The sequence below is a fragment of the Papio anubis genome, chromosome 7 (assembly GCF_008728515.1).
Source record: "Papio anubis isolate 15944 chromosome 7, Panubis1.0, whole genome shotgun sequence".
NCBI lineage: Eukaryota > Metazoa > Chordata > Mammalia > Primates > Cercopithecidae > Papio > Papio anubis.
Genome location: NC_044982.1, coordinates 132,563 through 150,600, shown reverse-complemented (window position 1 = coordinate 150,600; position 18,038 = coordinate 132,563). Strand labels below are relative to the sequence as shown.

At 38.9% G+C, this 18,038-nt stretch overlaps 1 pseudogene and 2 gene segments (V, D, J or C); 1 reads left to right on the top strand and 2 right to left on the bottom strand.

The window, feature by feature from the left end:
• The window catches only part of LOC101006990, a 106,727-nt pseudogene that overhangs the window by 44,147 nt on the left and 44,542 nt on the right, over window positions 1-18,038 (top strand). The window lies entirely within an intron of this gene.
• Window positions 2,532-3,166, bottom strand: LOC103881281. The segment is given in 2 exon segments: window positions 2,532-2,966; window positions 3,064-3,166. Coding segments are annotated over 2 exon segments (457 nt in total).
• Window positions 13,419-14,193, bottom strand: LOC116275919. The segment is given in 2 exon segments: window positions 13,419-13,847; window positions 13,951-14,193. Coding segments are annotated over 2 exon segments (582 nt in total).

The window sequence follows — 18,038 nt, the reverse complement described above, 5'->3', positions numbered from 1 at the left end:
ACTTTTTCCAATTTGGGGTCCCCTTGAGCAAATAGTAGATTCTGAGGTTAGAATTAGACAAATATTTGGTCACATTTTTTCTTCAAACTTTCAACCAAATAGGAAAGATAATCTGCTGTCAGAAGAATGGGCTTTGGATTATTACCTCTATCTATGATAATGCTGATTTTCAGAATCAGATTGTCCTGTGATAGCCTAAAGCGTGTCATAATCCTGAATCCACAATTAGACCTGAGCAGCAATCACGGGCAGTGGAGGTCACCTCACATGGGGAAACATCTGACTCTGCACAGCTGCACACGGGGGTCTCTGCAGGCCCTTGGTTGTACAGGAACAGCTCCTCCCTCAGACTCAGAGTGAAGACAACGTGCTCTTTATCTGGGGAACGTGATGGTTAGTGTGTGGAAAGAAGCAAACTTACTCTAAACAATATATTTATACTTGAACAGAAAGCAAAGTTTACAAGAAACAATGAACTTGGGGTAAAGTAGGAAATTACAATTGTTTGCAGGCCACCTGCTTTCTTCTCCATGTCATCTAAGAGAACCAAGGAAAATCATGTTTCTTATGTTCATTTCCATAAACAGTGTTTCCACCCTAAGAACACACCTCTGATACCACCAACATCAGGGAGCACCTGGACCAGGCACCCAGCACAGCTCTCTGACATCATCACCCAGGTTTTGACAAAGAGACACATTCTGGAGCTCCTCCCAAACAATGACTGTGCTCAGTGAAGATGCGAAGGTGTGGCTGCTGCTGGGCACATGGGAGATTCCTGATGGACAGCTATGCTCTGGGAGGAACCAATGGCCTTGATGGAATTAGCTTGGACCACAACGTAGTTGGGAAGCTCCATCAGACTCCCACCTTCTCCAGCACTCACGCCACTGCACTCCATCCAGGACCACAAGAGCCTAACTCCATCTTACAAAACAAACAAAAAAATAGTAGCTCTGTGAGAAGATGGATATACAAGTTACCTTGACCATGATGGGCATTTCACAATGTGTATCTGATATGGTTTGGGTCTGTGTCCTGGCCCAAATCTCACGTTGTGTTATAATCTTCAATTGAGAAGGTGGGACCTGGTGGGAGGTGACTGGGTTATGGCGTGGGCCTTTCATTAATGGTTCAGCACTGACTCCTGGTGCTGTTCTCATGACAGTGCGTGGGTTCTCAGGAGACCTGGTTGTCTAACAGTGTGTAGACCTTCCTTGCTTCCTGTAGTTCCTGCTCTGGCCATGTGATGTGCCTGCTCCCCTTCGTCTTCTGCCATGATTCTAACTTTCCCGAGTCTCCCCACAAGGAGAAGCCACTGCACTTCCTGTAAAGCTTGCAGAACCGTGAGCCAACTGAACATCTTTTTTTCTTTTCTTTTTTTTTTTTTTACCAAATTACTCAGTTTCAGGCACTTCTTTACAGCACTGTGAGAATGGACTAATACAATACCAAAACATCAAGTGGTGCAACTTAACCTGTACATTTTTTAAAAATACTTTATTTCTACCTCAATAAAACTGAAAAAAATTAAACTTACTCAAAGAAATACATACTTCATATTTTCTCAATAAAAGTGAGACAACATAGAAAAACTTACACTAAGGTATCTTTAACAGCTTTGCTTATAATATTCATAAACTGGAAACAAATTTAAAGTCCATCAACAAACAAAATAGATCAATATATTGTCATATATTTACTTAATGGACTGTCTCAGATATAAAATCACTCTCCTTCCTCTCTCTCTCTCTCTCCATATACACATGAAGACTTTGAGGTTTCATATCAGTCAGCCCATTAATTGAGTAAACGACACTATGTTGATCTAATTTCATACATTAAATAGCATGAATTAACCTAAAAAATAGCAAAGTAGCCCCTTACCAAGAAAAGGTCTATAATGTTTGATTCCATTTATACAAAGCTCAAAACAGGGAAAAAAATAGATCTATAGTGTCAGAAATCGAAACCTTTCCCCATGCAGGATTTGACCACAGACACGAAAAAGATGCACGTTGAGGGGATGGACTTGCTCTTCACGCTGCCTTAGGTGTTCAGTACAAAGGTATTCACATTTGCCAGAAACTCTCTAGTGACCCATTTCATTATGGATTACTCTAATTTATATTTAGTTCGTCATCAAGTTTAATTCTTTAGGACATGTTTCAGAATTATTTTATTATAAGGTTAAATAAAAATGACTACACATGTATGCAAAGGTTTGTGTATTTTTACGTATGTCTATAGATGTAAATTAATGTCGCATAACTATGTGGTTGCTGATATCAACAGATGTTAATTAAACTCTAGAGGAATAAGTGCAAATTATTAGGAAGAATTTTTTCTTGAAGTTATGTATTTTTTTAAAAATACCCCTACATATAACTGTAAAAATTACTAAAACACAAATATCAATAAAAAAAAACTTGATAAATAACCGTAATAAAATATCGCAACCTTATGAGGCTCCAGAGTTCTGAAAACACAAACCTGCCTCCGGCAGCTGAGAAAGGAAACCTCCCCCTGCACCTGCTCCTGGGACCTGCGCGTCCTCAGTGGGTCCCGAGCGCCCCCTGGAGGCCCCGCGCGCCCCTGCAGGGGGGTTTGTGTCTGGGCTCACACTGACCTCCCCTCACTGTGTCTCTAGTACAGTAATACACGGCCGTGTCCTCGGTTTTCAGGCTGTTCATTTGCAGATACAGTGTGTTCTCTGAATCATCTCTTGAGATGGTGAATCTGCCTTTCACAGACGCAGCGTATTCTGTCGTGTAACTGTTAGTTTTGTTTAAAAACAAAGTTTGAGTGGCCAACCCACTCCAGCCCCTTCCCTGGAGCCTGGCGGACCCAGTCCATGTAGTAGTCACTGAAGGTGAATCCAGAGGCTGCACAGGAGAGTCTCAGGGACCCTCCAGGCTGTGCCAAGCCTCCCCCAGACTCCACCAGCTGCACCTCACACTGGACACCTGCAAACACAGAGACACCCTGGTCAGAAACTGCCACACAAATCCGCTGTTTCTCACTCTCATGTCCGCTCACATGTCCTAGTTATCTATAGATCACCTTTTAAAACAGCAATAAGGAAAACCCATGTCAGCCCAAACGCCATGGTAAGTTCTCTGTGTTCAGTGCTGATCACCGAATAGAAACACCTGGGAATTCTAGGTCTGGTCTCCTTTCTCAGAGTTGCAGGGTCAGGGCTGGGCTGGTTTTCATAAGCTGAGGAAGGGCCCTATTTACATGTCTCCTACTGTATAGCAAGCTCTGGGGTGGGACGCCTGAGGAGAAGGCAGTGTCCAGATCTGATGACAGTGTCCTGGAAAACACGGGTGGTAATCCTATCTCTCAGGAAAATATAACTTCAGATTACGTGACTGCGCCTTGATAATCATTTAGTTATCATTATCTTATTTCATTTTTACATATTTGCAGACATATTTCATTGAAGTATCAACATTACATTTTAAATAAGATAAATTACATATGGAACAGAGCAGTTGTGCAGTGTGTCCAATATCACACATCTGGCCAGAGTTAGCCCTATTATCTGTGCCTGTGCCTCTAAACACTGGAGGAGACTGCTCCCCTGAGACAGCTCCAGGGCGATGTGGGACATGCCTGTCATAACAACTTTGTGTGATTTTGCTTCCCTAATTTTTGAGGTGGGGCCTGGTGGTTGTAGCATGGAGGTGGATTTATAATTAATGGTTAGCACCATCCCCTTGCTATGATAGTAAATGAGTTCGCATGAGCTTTGGTTGTTTAACAGTGTGTACCAGCTCCACCCTCACTCTTTCTTTGCTTCTGCTCCCACCATATAAAATGGCTGCTCCCCTTTTGCCTTTCACTGTCATTGTAAATTTCCTGAGGCCTCTCCAGAAGCTGAACAGTTTTATCATCAGACTTCCCATACCGCTGGCAGAATCGTGAGTAAATTAAACCTATTTCCTATATGAATTACTCAGTTTCAGGTATTTATTTCTAGCAATGTGAGAACACAGTAAAAAAGCGGACATATCCCTCACTTCACAAGGGTCCCCCGCAGCCTGCAACCCCCCAGCTAAGGAGGGGGATGGTCCAATCTCCATCACTGACACCATCGAGGTGCTGCCTCAGGCCCAGGCAGTTTGTGATGGATGTCAGTTTACTAATGTTGAGTTCTGGGAGTACAATGCCCTCCTCCCCCATGCCTCACAGATGAAGAAGCCATCCTGTGATCAACTCTCTCTACTTCTGTCTGAGTACATTTCTAAGTGTCAGCAATTCTGCAGTGGTGGAATCTCACATTGTGGTGTGCTTCCTTATTTCAGGTGGGGAAACGTCTTCGGGGGCTAGTCTCTGCTGGTACATTTGGCCCATTTTTACCTTGGTGGTAGCCAGCAGATGTGTAGAGAGGACAGGGACCCCCATGGACTTACCCCAATCTTCATCCTCCTCCCCGTAGAGCTCTTCATGGGAACTGGGTCTTAGAGTCCCATGACAATTTAGTCATCATAGCCCTAACTAATTCGCGTATGGTCACAAATCCTTCAAATGTGCTCCTCAACAAGCCGCGATCCCCAAATCTCCATTCAGCTTCCACAGGCAGGACAGAAAGGTCTCTGATTAGTCTGAGCTGGTCTGGCATGTTTTTCTAGGAGTAGCTCTTCTTATGACTGACACACTGTAGCCTACACGGTGAGCTCTGTCTCAGTGGCTGCTCAGAGTGGAGTCAGGAGGAACCAGCCACCTGAAAACGCAACATCTTGGGCATCTGACTTTCACTTTGTAAGATGCACCCACTGAAGCGGTTCTTCCAGGACTTTTGGTGTTTGGCAGGATCCCCATACTCACGCACTGGGCCCCATCCATCATGGATAGCTGTTGGGCCCCACATAGAAATGTGCAGCCTGCCCAGGGTTTTTGCAGGGGTCTCCTCTTTTTAGCCATTGTCTGGGTGCTCAGGAGATTTTTTTTTGAACCTTTTTCCAGGTTCACTGGGTGTCATACCAGACCAATATTGACTCCAGTAGCACTGGCATCACGTACAACAGGCTAAGGAAATAAACCCAGATCAGTGAACAAGACATAGAGTTTATTGAGGGCTTTCATATAGGGTGGTTCAGGAACAGCAGGCTGGACAAGAAAACTACAACCATTTGACAAAAGTATGCAGCTTATGTAGTAGTTTTTGCTTAGCACCCTCCACCTAGCGACTTCCATTTAATCCAAAAGGAAGAGTCTCTATCACCCCTAAATCCTGTGTTCCAAGGGATAGGCCAGGGGTTTGGATGTTATTCATAGACAAAAAATGAGTCTCTGGATACTCCACTCCTGGATTCCTTAGCTTGGAACTTGAAACGTACATTTCTTTTTTCTTTTCTGATTATTCTGGTTAGGACTTTCAGTAAGATGTCGAATAGGAGTGGTGAAAGTGTGCATTCTTGTTCACGTTCTTCAGGAATATTCTTGCAACTTTTTCTCATTCTGTATGATGCTGTTTTGTTCTATGAGGGTTTTTTCCAGTTAAAGTCATTCATTTCTTCACTACCAAGTCTAGCACATTGAACAAATCAATTGCATAGGTTTTTACAAGATTTAAGATGATCCCAGTTCTATTGATTTCCTTAAGAGTTTTTGTTGGCTGTTGCATGTGGCTTTTATTATTTTGAGGTAGATTTCTTTGATGCTAAGTCTGTTAAGGGATTTTTCATGAAGGGATATTGAATTTTATTGAATGACTTTTTTGCATTGATTGAGATGGTGATGGTCTTATGCTTTTTTTATTTCTAATTATACTATATGTCGAATCATATTTATCGATGTGTTTATTTTAGACAATCTTGGCATCCACAGAATAAAACCCAATTGGTCATGATGTATTATCTTTTCATTGTGCTGTTGGTTTCAGTTAGCTAGCATTTTGTTTACTATTTTGTATCTACGTTCATTAGGGACATCTCCCTATAACTTTTTGTTGTTGTAGTTGTATCCTTGCGTGATTTTGGTATCAAGAGACGCGAGTTTTTGTAGGTCAGGCTGGGGAAGAATCTCTTCTCTTTAATCTTTTGGAAAAGTTTCAGTAAGAATGGCACATCTAGTAAAATTAGACTGTGAATTTATCTGGTTCAAAAGTGTTGGGAGATTTTCAATTTCTAATTCAGTCTTATTACTCATATTGGTCTACTTAGGATTTCTATCTCTTCCTGGTTATATTTGGGGGGGAGTGGTTGAATACTTCCAGAAATTTATTGATTTCCTCTAGATTTTCTAGTTTATGAGCATAGAGATATTCAGTATGATAATCTTTTGTATTTCTGTGGAGTCAGTTGTAATACCACCTTTATCATTTCTGCTTGTGCTTATTTGAATATTCTTTTTTCTTTGGTTGACCTAGTTAGTGCTCTATCAATTGTGTTCATCTTTTAAAATAATCACATTTTGTTTTGTTAATTCCTTATATTTTGCTTTTTTGTTTCCATCTTTTTAAATTCTGCTATGATCTTTATTTATTTTCTTCTTCTAGCTCTGGGGTTGGTTTGTTCTAATTTATCTAGTTCCTTGGAGTAGATCAATAGACCGCTAGTTTGTAATATTTCTATTTTTTAGTAGACATTTAGAACTACAAGCTTCTCTCTTAGTACTGCTTTTGCTATATCCCAGAGGGTTTGGTATACTGTGTCTTCATTTTTCTCTGTATTTTTAAAAATTAATATCTTAATTTTATTGGTGAGCCAATGATTGGTCAAAATTGTGTTGTTTGATTGCCTCATTTTTTATACTTTTAACAGTTTTTTTCCAATTGATTTTTAGATTTTTCCCATTGCTGTACAATAAAGAACTAACATCTAGAATCTAACAAGAACACAAACAACTCAGAAACAACAAGAAATTAATAAATTACACCATTAAAATGTGGGCAAAAGACATCAACAGACATTTTGTGAAGAAGATATTCCAATGGCCAAAAAGCATATGAAAATAAAAAGCTGAACAACACTAATCATCAGATAAATAAATATTAAAACAACAGTGAGACACAATTTACACCAGTCAGAATGCCTATTACTATAAAGTCAAAAAGTTATAGATGTTGACGAGAATTCAAAGAAAAAACAATTATACAGTGTTATTGATAATGTAAATTAGTGCAACCTATGTGGAAAAAATTGTAAAGCCTTCTCAACTAAAAATAGATCTATCATTCAATCAGCAATCCCACTCCATGATATGTACCCCAGAAAATAAATCATTGTGTCAAAAACTGCCTGCACCCATATGTTTATTGCAGCACTATTTACAATAACAAAGATACAGAGTTAACTTAATGTCTCGCAATGGATAATTGGATAAAGAGGATGTGGTGTATATACACAATGAAAAATAATTTAGTCAGAAAAAAGCATGAAATTATGTCTTTGACAGCAATATGGATGGAACTGGAGGTCATTGTCTTACATCTAACAACTCATAAATAGAAAACCAAATATGGCTTTTTCTCACTTATCAGTAGGAGCTAAATAATGGGTACACATAGACACAGAGAGTAGAATAATAGACATGGGAGACACATAAGGTTTGGAGAATGAGATCACTAATCACTTAATGGTTCCAAGGTACTATAACTGGTGAGCTGACTTTAAAAACTCAGACTTGGCCGGGCGCGGTGGCTCAAGCCTGTAATCCCAGCACTTTGGGAGGCCGAGACGGGCGGATCACGAGTTCAGGAGATCGAGACCATCCTGGCTAACACGGTGAAACCTCGTCTCTACTAAAAAAAAAAAATACAAAAAACTAGCCGGGCGAGGTGGCGGGCGCCTGTAGTCCCAGCTACTCGGGAGGCTGAGGCAGGAGAATGGCGTGAACCCGGGAGGCGGAGCTTGCAGTGAGCTGAGATCCGGCCACTGCACTCCAGCCTGGGCAACAGAGCCAGACTCCGTCTCAAAAAAAAAAAAAAAAAAAAAACTCAGACTACATCACTATGCAATATATTTATGTAACATAGATGTACTTGTACCCCACATAACTATTAAAAAATTTAAAAAGGTTAAAAACCCACCAAAAATTGGGATATGTCAAAAAGATGAAGGAGACAACTGGAAAAAGTTCCCAATTTCCAAAGAACTGAAAAAACTGAATATTAAAATAAATAATATAGAAATAGATTTTGACCAAAGTGTTAAATAAATATGTATAAAAACATACTGTTATTAATAAATGAATAAATAAAATATATGAGAGAAGAAGGATGTTTATCTAAAACAGTATAATTACACAAAATTTTGTTGATATTTCTGCATTCAAAGAGTTGGAGTTTAACCTGCATCTGTGAATTATGGCATAGGCTTTGGCACATGATAAAAATTCTTGCTCACTTTAAACTTCAGAAATTTTAGATATAATACCAAAAATAAGATATAAAAAGCAGAGAATTTCACAGGGTCAGCATTTTGTTAAATTATGTGAAAAACACTCTGATGTACTAGTGTAGCGACAAGTCTCACAGCCAGTAATTATTTGCCAAGGCCAATGCAGAGAAGAGTATTCCTAGGTTGTCTTTCTAGGTTTTTTTGTAGTTTGAAGTCTTAGTTTAAAGCTATAATCCATTTTGAGTTAATTTTCTTTTTCATATGGTGATAGTTAGGAGTCAAGTTCCCGTCTTCTGCATATGGCTAGCAGGTTATCTCAGCACCATTTATTGACTAGGTTGTATTTTCCCCATTGCTTGTTTATTTTTTTAAGGGTTGTCAAAAACAGAGCTGTACGTGTGCAGCTTTATTTCTGAGTTTTCTATTCTACTTCATTGGTGTATGTGTTTGTTCTTGTACCAGTACCAAAAAGTTTTTGTTACTGTGGCTTTATAGTAGAGTTTAAGTCAAATAGTGTGATGTCTCTGGCATTGTTATTTTGGCTGAGGATTACTCTGGCTGTTTTGGCTGTTTTTTTGGTTACATACAAATTTTAGAATATTTTCTTATATTTCTCGAAGAATAAAACTGGTATATTGATAGTAATAACATTGAATCTGTAAAATTTGAAGGATAATATTGCCATTTTGTGATATTATTTCTTCCAATCCATGAGCATGGAATGTTTTTTCAATTTATTTGTTTCCTCTCTGATTTCTTTCCACAGTGTTTTTTAGTTCCTGTAGAGATATTTCACCTCCCTTGTTAGCTGTATTACCTGGTATTTTTTTTTTGTAGATATTGTAAGTGGGATTGTGTCCTTTATTTTGCTCTCAGCCTGGATGTCATTGGTGTATAAAAAAGCTACTGATTTTTGTATATTTATTCTGTATCCTGAAACATTACTAAAGTTTTTTTTTTAATCAATTCTAGGATTCATTTGGCAGAGTCTATAGAATTTTCTATGCATAGAATCCTATCAATAGCAAAAAGAGGTAGTTTGAATTCTTATTTACTTATGTGAACGTCTTTTATTTCTTTCTCTTGTCTAATTTCTCTTGCTAGAACATCCAGTACGTGTTGAATAGGAGTGGTGAGAGTGAGTATTCTTGTTTTGTTCCAGTTACGAAGGGGAATGATTTGAGCTTTTGTTGATTCAGTATGATGTTAGTTGTGGGTTTGTCACACATGGCTCTTATCATTTTAAGGTACATTTCTTTGATGTCTAGTCTGTTGAGGGTTTTTATCATGAAGAATGTTGACTCTTATTTTAAGTTTCTCTGGATCGATTGAGATAATCATATAGTTTTTGCTTTTGATTCTGCTTATGTGGTGAATCAACTTTATTGATTTGTGTATGTTGAACTAGCCTTTCATGAAAGGAGTAAAATCTACTTGATCATATTGTAATAACTTTTTAACGTGCTGCTGTATTTAATTTCCTAGTATTTTCTTGAAGATTTTTAGGTCTATCATCAGGAATATTGGTTTAAAATTGTCCTCTATTGTGTGTCTCTGCCAGATTTTGTGTTCCAAGAACAATGAGGAAAAGATATATTTTTAACAAATGGTGTAACAACTGGGCATTCATATGCAGAAAAAAATGAGATCATATTTCACATCATATACAAAAATCACCTAAAATGTGTTTAAGGCTTGAATATAATATGAAATCTAAAATTGTAAACTCATAGAAGAAAATGGAGAAAAAAGAAGCTTCCTGGAATTGATCTGGAAAATGATTTATTTGGATTTGACACCAAAATCACAGAAAAATAAATTATGTGCAACTCCATATCTGACAACAGGTTCTATCTAAATGTTTAAAGAACTCATACAATAGCAAAAAATAACCTGATTTTTAAGATGGCAAAAATGTGCATAGACATTGTATTCAAGGGAAGACATATGCACGGCCAGCAGGACACAGAAAGATGCTCCACATTGCTTATCATCAGGGGAGTTCAAATGAAAACCACAATGAGATATCACCTCGCATTAGTTAACATGATTAATATCACAAAGACAAAAGATAAAATGCTGACAGTAAACTGGTGAAGAGGGAATTATTCAGTGGTGTGGTAGTAGAGGTTATTTTATGAATTGAAAGTAAAACTATTGTGATCTGGTGATCCCACTTCTGGCTATGTATTCAAAGGAAATAAAATCAGTAAGTAAAAAAAGGTTTAATACAAGATTATTCATAATGGCCTAGAATTTTTTTAAGGTTAATGAGCATAGGTAAATGGGTGTATAAAGGAAATGTATACACATACAATGGAATATTACATGACCTCTAAAAATAAGGAAATTATAACATTTCCAACAACATGGATGGGCCTGGAGAACATTATGCTACGTGGAATAAGCCAGACACAGAAAGACAAATGCTGCATTATCTCATTTACATGTGGAATCTAAAATATTCAAATTCTTAGAAGCAGAGAGTAGGAAAGTGGTTTCCAGGGCTGGGAGGAGGGGAAGCAGAGTGATGCTTGTCAAGGGCATAAAGTTTCAGTTGTGCAGGTAGAATGGGTTCTGGAGGTCTAATGTAAAGCGATGGGACTAGAGCTATCAACACTGTATTGCAAACTTGATCTCTGGTAAAGGGACAGATTTCAGATGTTCTCACTGGAAACACACATAATAAATTAAAGGAGGAAAATGGTAACTGTGAGGTAATAGATATGCTGTCTCCTTGGTCATAGTGAAAATTTCACAATTTATATCAAAACATCAAGTGGTGCACCTTAAATATATACAATTTTTGTTGTCAGTTATGGTTCCATAAAGCTGAACAAATTAACCTTACTTTTATGATGAAGGAATGCATATTTCCACATTTTCTCAATAAAAATGAGAAAAGATAGATAGAAAAAAATATTTATAGCAGCTTTGCTTACGATGTTACTAAACCAGAAACAAATTCAAAGTGCATCGACAGGAAAATGGATCAGTTTACTGTCATTTATTGCTAAATGGACTGACTCAAGCATAAAATCTCTCTCTCTGTCTCTCTCTCCATATATGTCAAAACTTTGAGATTTTATATCAGAGGCAGCCCATTAAGTGAATAAATAACAATATGCTGATGTAATTTTACACATGAAATAGCATAAATAAACATCAAAAATAACAAAATTAACTCCTTACCAGAAAAAGGGGTCTATAATGTTTGAGTCCATTTATATGAAAATCAAAACATGAACAATGAATCTACAGTGGCAGAAATCAAAACGTTGTGTTAAATGTGGGAGCTGACTGGAAGCACAGAGAAGGTCATTTGTGCTGGGGGATGGGCCTCTTCTTCATCCGACCTTGGCTGTTGGAGACAAGTGTGTTTACATTTGCCAGAAATCCTGTAATGGTACATCGTAGATCTATCCATTATTACTTATATTGAAATTACATCTCATAAAAATAAAAAATTAAAAATAGTGTACAAGAAATAGTTTAAAATTCAGTAAATAATGCAACTAAAAATAAAATCAAACTCAAAATGTGAACAATATAATATGAATTAATGAAAATATTTAACAATACCTGCTAGAATTAAATCCCAGAAATCAGAAAGATAAGGGTGACATCTGATAATAATAAGTTAATAAGCATGCATTTCATAGAGAAAACAAAATGGTCAAAAATATGTGGAACATGTATTTTGTTATTATCAAAAGTTATTAAATAATTGATACAATATTTTAATCTATCTTACTAGTATTAACTACATATATCATGGGTAAAATCATAACTGGCAACAACCTTTAAGGAAATAAGGTATTTAGGAGCACATGTACTAAGTTAAATATATTCTCAATGTTTTTCCAGCTTTTACTGTTGAAATTTCTAATTGTATCCTGGATCTCTAACAGAATCTGAATGGGCCCTTGGACAAACTAATTTTCAGAAACAACTTAGAAAATCAATGTCTAATATGGGGATATTAGTATCTCATCTCATAAAGAAATTGAAACTGTGTGATACATGTAAAGCCCTCAGAAGAAACCTTAGTACGTGGGAAATAACTTATTCTTAGTAGGTTGTGATGTTTATTGTTAAAATTATTACTTTGATTTTTGGGGGAAAATTAAAACAAACCGTGACGAATTGAAGTGTGATGTTTCTTGTTTGGTACAATAGCGAGGTGAGGATAATGAAGAGCCCTGCGATCCTGAGGAGATGCCCTAATCCAAGGAGAGGGAGGTTCCAGGTCGTGTGGACTCACACAGGGCGCCTGCTTCTGGCCTTCATGGAGCCCGTCTCAGAAGTCTGAAGGAGGCAGGCGTGTGGATGGGTTTCTCAGGACAATCCAAACAGACCTGGACAGGGGAAAAAAGATTATGACCTAGGATGGATTAAATAATTGTCTTGAAAATTGATAAATTACGGTTGTATATATTTATGAGGTACAAAGCAATGTTGTGATTTATTAATACAATATGGAATAATTAAATAACACTAATAAGCATATTCATTACCTCAAAATCTTTTCATTTTTTGTGTCAAGACCATTTGAAATTTACCTTAGCTATTTTGAAATGACTAATATACTATGTTTAAGTAAAGAAAGATATTAATATAAACAATATAACATTTTTGAAATCAATTATGGATTATTCCAATAATTTATATTTAGTTCTCAATAAGTTTGACCATTTAGGACATATTTTTTAAATTACTTTATTATAATGTTAAATATAAATGACTACACATTTATGCACAGGTTTGTGGTATTCAGACCTATGTCTAGAGGTGTAAATTTATGTTCCCATAGCTATGTAGTTGTTGATAGCAAGATATGTTAATAAAACTCTGGAAGAATAACTGCAAATAATTAGGAATAATTATTCCTTGAAGGTATATGTTTTTAAAAAATAACACTACATACAATGTTCAAAATTATTAAAACTTAAATACAAATGATAATAAATACATACTAAATAACAGTGTAAACATATAACAACCTGTAAGACTCCAGAGTTCTGAAAACACAAACCCGCCTCCTGCAGTTGAGAAAGGAAACCTCCCCCTGCACCTGCTCCTGGGACCTGCCCCGTCCTCAGTGGGTCCCGAGCGCCCCCTGGAGGCCCCGCGCGCCCCTGCAGGGGGGTTTGTGTCTGGGCTCACACTGACCTCCCCTCACTGTGTCTTTAGTACAGTAATACACGGCCGTGTCCTCGGTTTTCAGGCTGTTCATTTGCAGATACAGTGTGTTCTTTGAATCATCTCTGGAGATAGTGAATCTGCCTTTCACCGATGCGGCGTATTCTGTCGCGTAATTGTTAGATTTGCTTCTAATACGTCCAACCCACTCCAGTCCTTTCCCAGAAGCCTGGCGGACCCAGTGCATAGCAGAACTACTGAAGGTGAATCCAGAGGCTGCACAGGAGAGTCTCAGGGACCCGCCAGGCTGGACCAAGCCTCCCCCAGACTCCACCAGCTGCACCTCACACTGGACACCTGCAAACACAGAGACATCCTGGTCAGAAACTGCCACACATATCCACTGTTCCTCTCACCCATGTCCCCTCATACTCAACATCTCTATTTCTCCATGAATCACCTTTTAAAATAGCAACAAGGAAAACCCAGCTCAGTACAAACTCCATGGTGAGTCTCCTGTGTTCAGTGTCGATCACCAAGTGGAGAGAGCTGGAAATCCCAAGGCTGGGGCTCCTCTCCCAGAGCTGCAGGGTCAGGGCTGGGCTGCTTTTCATCACCCAAAAGGGGAGTCTTATTTGCATGTCTCCTACTATATAGCAAGCTCCTCGGGGGTGGGACGCCTCAGGAGAAGGCTGTGCACAGAGTAGAGAGTGTCCTGGGGGAGATTGGTAGTGATCCTATCATTCAGGAAAATATAATTTCATATTATGTGATTGTGCCTTGATAATCATTTAGCAGTCATCATCTAATTTCATTTTTATGTATTTGCACACTGTATTTCCCCTTATATATTTCTGAAGTCCCTTGGCTTGTCTGTTTGAGTGATCTTTCCTCTTTCCTCGACATTGTGAAGGGTATGATGTCATCGTTCACAGGTGCAGTCCTGGATGTACACGCTATTTCCACGGAAACGCTGTCATTTGGCAGTGTTGCCTTTGACAGATTTATTACCTCATTTTTCTGCTTGACGGTTTGTGTCTCTTAACATCCCATCTAACTTTTACACTGTGCTCATTTCTGGCATGGGGACACTGTTTTGTAACATAAATTGATCAACAATCTGATGGAATTAAATTGGGGCTTCTTTTCAGGGGCAGTTTTTGAGGTTTGTCCTGACCCCAAAATGTTACTGATTTTTTTTGAAGAAATGGAGTCTAGCTATGTTTCCAGGTTGGGCTTAAAATCCTGGGCTCAAGTGATCCTCTCACCTCAAACTGCCAAGTAATGGAACTCCAGGCAGTGCCACAGTGCCCAGCTGGTTATTCTTCAATTATAGATTTTCTTATTCTCTCTGTTAAAAATGAGTGGACTATTGTTTCCTATATCGCTTTCATGGAGCTATCAGCTTTCTATTAATTACTTACCATGAAAGCTGCTAACATTTTGGATGAAGTTTAGGGTTGAAATTATTCTCATCTGACTGCTAATCAAGTCACGCCCTTTAGAGAGAGCTTCGTATCACTGTTTTTATGCCCTGCCTCTATCACTGTAAAAATATACCAGACTCTATCTTGGTGCAGAAGAAAGGCTTCAGGTATCTCAGAGGGACATTCCTGCTTTAAGTACAGAAAACTGCGTGGGAGTGGTGGACTCCTATGATCTCATTGTGCCTCTCCCAGGAAGCTCCCCAGACCCTCTCGCCTGCAAGTAAGCTGGCATGAGAATAATCGGGGTCCACCTGTTTTTGGCCTATAACTCATGGCATGGAAACTATGTCTCATGAGTGAGGCTGGGAGGAGATAGGCATCCACCAAATCACAGACTGGAATTTAGTCTCCACCATAAAGACCTGACACCATGACGTCAACTGAGATCTGGGGGAGAGGGAAGCACCACCTTCTGGTCAGTTCAGCCCAAAGTCAACATTCTGTGATCCTGAGATGTAAAAAAGAGGGTAATGCTCTTCTCTCAAGTATTCTGGGTCCTCACTGCACTTGCTGAGACTGAACTGCTGTGAGAGAATACCATGGACTGGGTGGCCCAGAAGTAACATAAATGTATATGTCCCGATTTTCAAGGCTGGGAAGTTCAAGATCAAGATGCCTTAGAGATTCGTATCTGGTGAAGTCCCAAGTCTTTATTTATAGATGGCCACTTTCCTACCATGACCACACCTGGTGGAAGGAAAGAGGGAGCTCTCTGGGGTATTTTATCAGGACATTAATGCCACTCATGAGACGGAGCCTCAACACCTTTCAAAGGAGACCAAAGGCCCCACCTCCTGCCACCATCACACTGGAGTTGAGATTCCAACATATGCCTTATGGGGGTCATAACCATTCAGTCAATAGGAGCACATTATAACAATCAATGATTTTTATTTACTGCGTGTTCTTAGAATAATTTGCTTTGATATTAAAGGCTGAGTTTTTATAATTTTTACCAGATGAGGTTGTTTCTTTGCAAAACTTGGAGTTTCTCAAGCCATCACCCTTATAGTGAGATAACTCTATTCATATTCATAATTGAAGCTTCCTCATTAGGGCCATAAGCATTTTGAATGTTCTTCTCTTAAATCATTTGCCATGATAGAATAAACTTGTCCCTCCTCATAAGTATTATCATTTGTTCAGAAATACGCATTTTTTATATTTTAATATGCAAATCCACCTTTCCTTTATCTTTATCATGGTGTCTTTCTGTATATTTTTAAATTTGTAAGTGAATATGTTTAAAATTTAGGGTAATTTTAGATTTTAAGGAAAGCCCCCCGTAGTAGGGTGTGTTCTCGTGTACAACTTGCCCTGGTTCCCTCACACTGAGCCGCACTCTGCCAATGCTGGGTCTCTCTCCTGCCGTCTGTGGGGCCCGCTCTCTGAACAATGTTCTGCTCTCCACTGTCCTGGCCTGTCTCCACACTTCCTGGCCTGTCTGGGATCTCAGCTCCTTTTCCTCAACTTCAGATCTACCTGGTTCCACTTCAGCACTGTGGCCCGGAAACTCTCTAAAGAAAATATCGAAGTGTGCATTAATCACACGGCTCCTTTTGTATATTTTCCCCCTCCCAGCAATCACTGTCCGGCCGGGCGCGGTGGCTCAAGCCTGTAATCCCAGCACTTTGGGAGGCCGAGGCGGGTGGATCACGAGGTCAGGAGATCGAGACTATCCTGGCTAACATGGTGAAACCCCGTCTCTACTGAAAATACAAAAAAAAAAAACCTAGCCGGGCGTGGTGGCGGGCGCCTGTAGTCTCAGCTACTTGGGAGGCTGAGGCGGGAGAATGGCGTGAACCCAGGAGGCGGAGCTTGCAGTGAGCCGAGATCAGGCCACTGCACTCCAGCCTGGGAGCACAGCGAGACTCCGTCTCAAAAAAAAAAAAAAAAAAAGAAATTTCATTGTGTTTTACAGTTATTTCTGGTGGAAAGTTACATCTGGTCTCTGTTGTTAAACCTTGTTTGAAAGTTATCTTGCACATAAATATTAGAATCAATTTTATGATGTTCAACAAGATTTCTCTTGGAAAAAAAAAAAATATATATATATATATATATATATATTCAAACCTAAATTCCAGGAGACATCTCTGTAGACATGTGTTATAATGGTTATATATTTATATATTTGGTAGAATTAGTGTTATACTTAATTTTAAAAATATTCAAAATATCTATATCTATCACATAAATAATGCACAAGTTCTATGATGCCCTAACGCAAAACTTTGTCTTTCTATGGGTTCTTCCCAAGGAAGCAGAGGGAGACATCTGAGGCCACTGACCCCAGCGGTACCTTCAGAGACCCTGCCCAGAACATGACCCAGCAGAGAAGTGAGAGATTTCTATCTCTTGCTTGGCATCCTGTCTCCTTCACAGGGAAATCTGAGCTCTTCCTCTATCCCTGGGTTGGGCAGCTTCACCTTTCAGGACACTGAGGGACGGGCAGAGGGTATGTCAGGCCACAGACATCAAAGGCCACAGTGTGGATGAGGATTGAGGTACTAACCTGCCCTAGTGAGAACAGAGACCTCCATGGTCAGAGCCACAGTAAACAATCTTAACCATGTGGGGATCTGTGTGTCTGTCTGAGAGAAGCGTCTACATGGGGACAACGTGTGCCTGTCTGAGAGTGAAGGCTCATTCATGAAGGTATCTACGTAGACTGAGGTTGTGTTTGGGAAAATATTTCTCACTCACAAGATAATGAGAAACTTGAGTGATCTGTTTTTGGAAAAGAAAAATAGGTCATGTAGAAACCCCATGCAGGAAGAGAATCTGGACAATGTTTATGAAAACACACTTTACTATGAAGGACATTCCTATCTAAGAAGGAAAGCACTGTCTCTTTATAGCCTAAATATTACCCAAATTTGTCCTAGACCGCATACAAAAATCATACTGATATGCTTTATAGATTAACTGGATACCAAAGATACTAGTGCCACTTATTTTTATGATACTTCACTAATACCTTATTAATTGACCAGTGTTCATCTACAGACCCTTTCCCATGAAATTTGTTTTTGTTTTTGTTTTTGTTTTTGAGACAAAC